The sequence below is a fragment of the Myotis davidii genome, unplaced genomic scaffold, assembly GCF_000327345.1.
Source record: "Myotis davidii unplaced genomic scaffold, ASM32734v1 scaffold954, whole genome shotgun sequence".
NCBI lineage: Eukaryota > Metazoa > Chordata > Mammalia > Chiroptera > Vespertilionidae > Myotis > Myotis davidii.
This window is the reverse complement of record NW_006285487.1, coordinates 249,560-250,068: the sequence shown is the minus strand read 5'-3', so window position 1 is coordinate 250,068 and position 509 is coordinate 249,560. Positions and strand designations below refer to the sequence as shown.

The 509-nt window shown below is 68.8% G+C and overlaps 1 protein-coding gene across 1 annotated transcript in view; it reads right to left on the bottom strand.

The window, feature by feature from the left end:
* POLG (polymerase (DNA directed), gamma) overlaps positions 1-509 on the bottom strand; it is a gene marked incomplete at its 5' end in the record, with an annotated part of 16,680 nt that overhangs the window by 6,421 nt on the left and 9,750 nt on the right. The window contains one exon of the mRNA XM_015559168.1: positions 174-292. Coding sequence (XP_015414654.1) covers positions 174-292 — 119 coding nt within the window. The remainder of the gene's footprint in view (positions 1-173; positions 293-509) is intronic.

Here is a 509-nt window from a genome sequence, read left to right as displayed (position 1 = left end):
GGCAAGCAACACGTCGGAAGTGACCCAGCACCCTGGGGGCAGGCTGGTCCGAGGCCCGGACTGGCTATCGAAGCTGCTCTCAGGCCGCAGAGCTGCGCCTCCCCAGGGAAAACTCAGAGAGGGCGAGGGGGGGCAGCCGCCCGCCCCAGGCCGGCTCCTGCCAACGCACCCACCCTCGCTCTCTCGCAGGAGCAGGGCGATCCCAGCCCCTTTCCGGAGACCCACGAGGGACCCCGGCTGCCCTGCAGAGCCAGGACCCTGGGCCACTGCAGTCTGAGGCTTCTCCCAGCCCCTGCCTCTCAAAAGCCCTCGGCCTGTGCTCCGTCCACTCTGACGGGGATAACCTGTCTCGGCCACCGCTTGGGACGCACGGGGAGAGCGCCCCCAGGGAGTCGTAGCCCAGATGGTGACTGGTGCTCGGTGAGTTACACTCAGAGAGAAAGCCCCGCCCTCCGCACGTTCCTAATGGAGGCAGCTGGGCCCTGGTCGTCCCCACCCCCCCAGTCCTC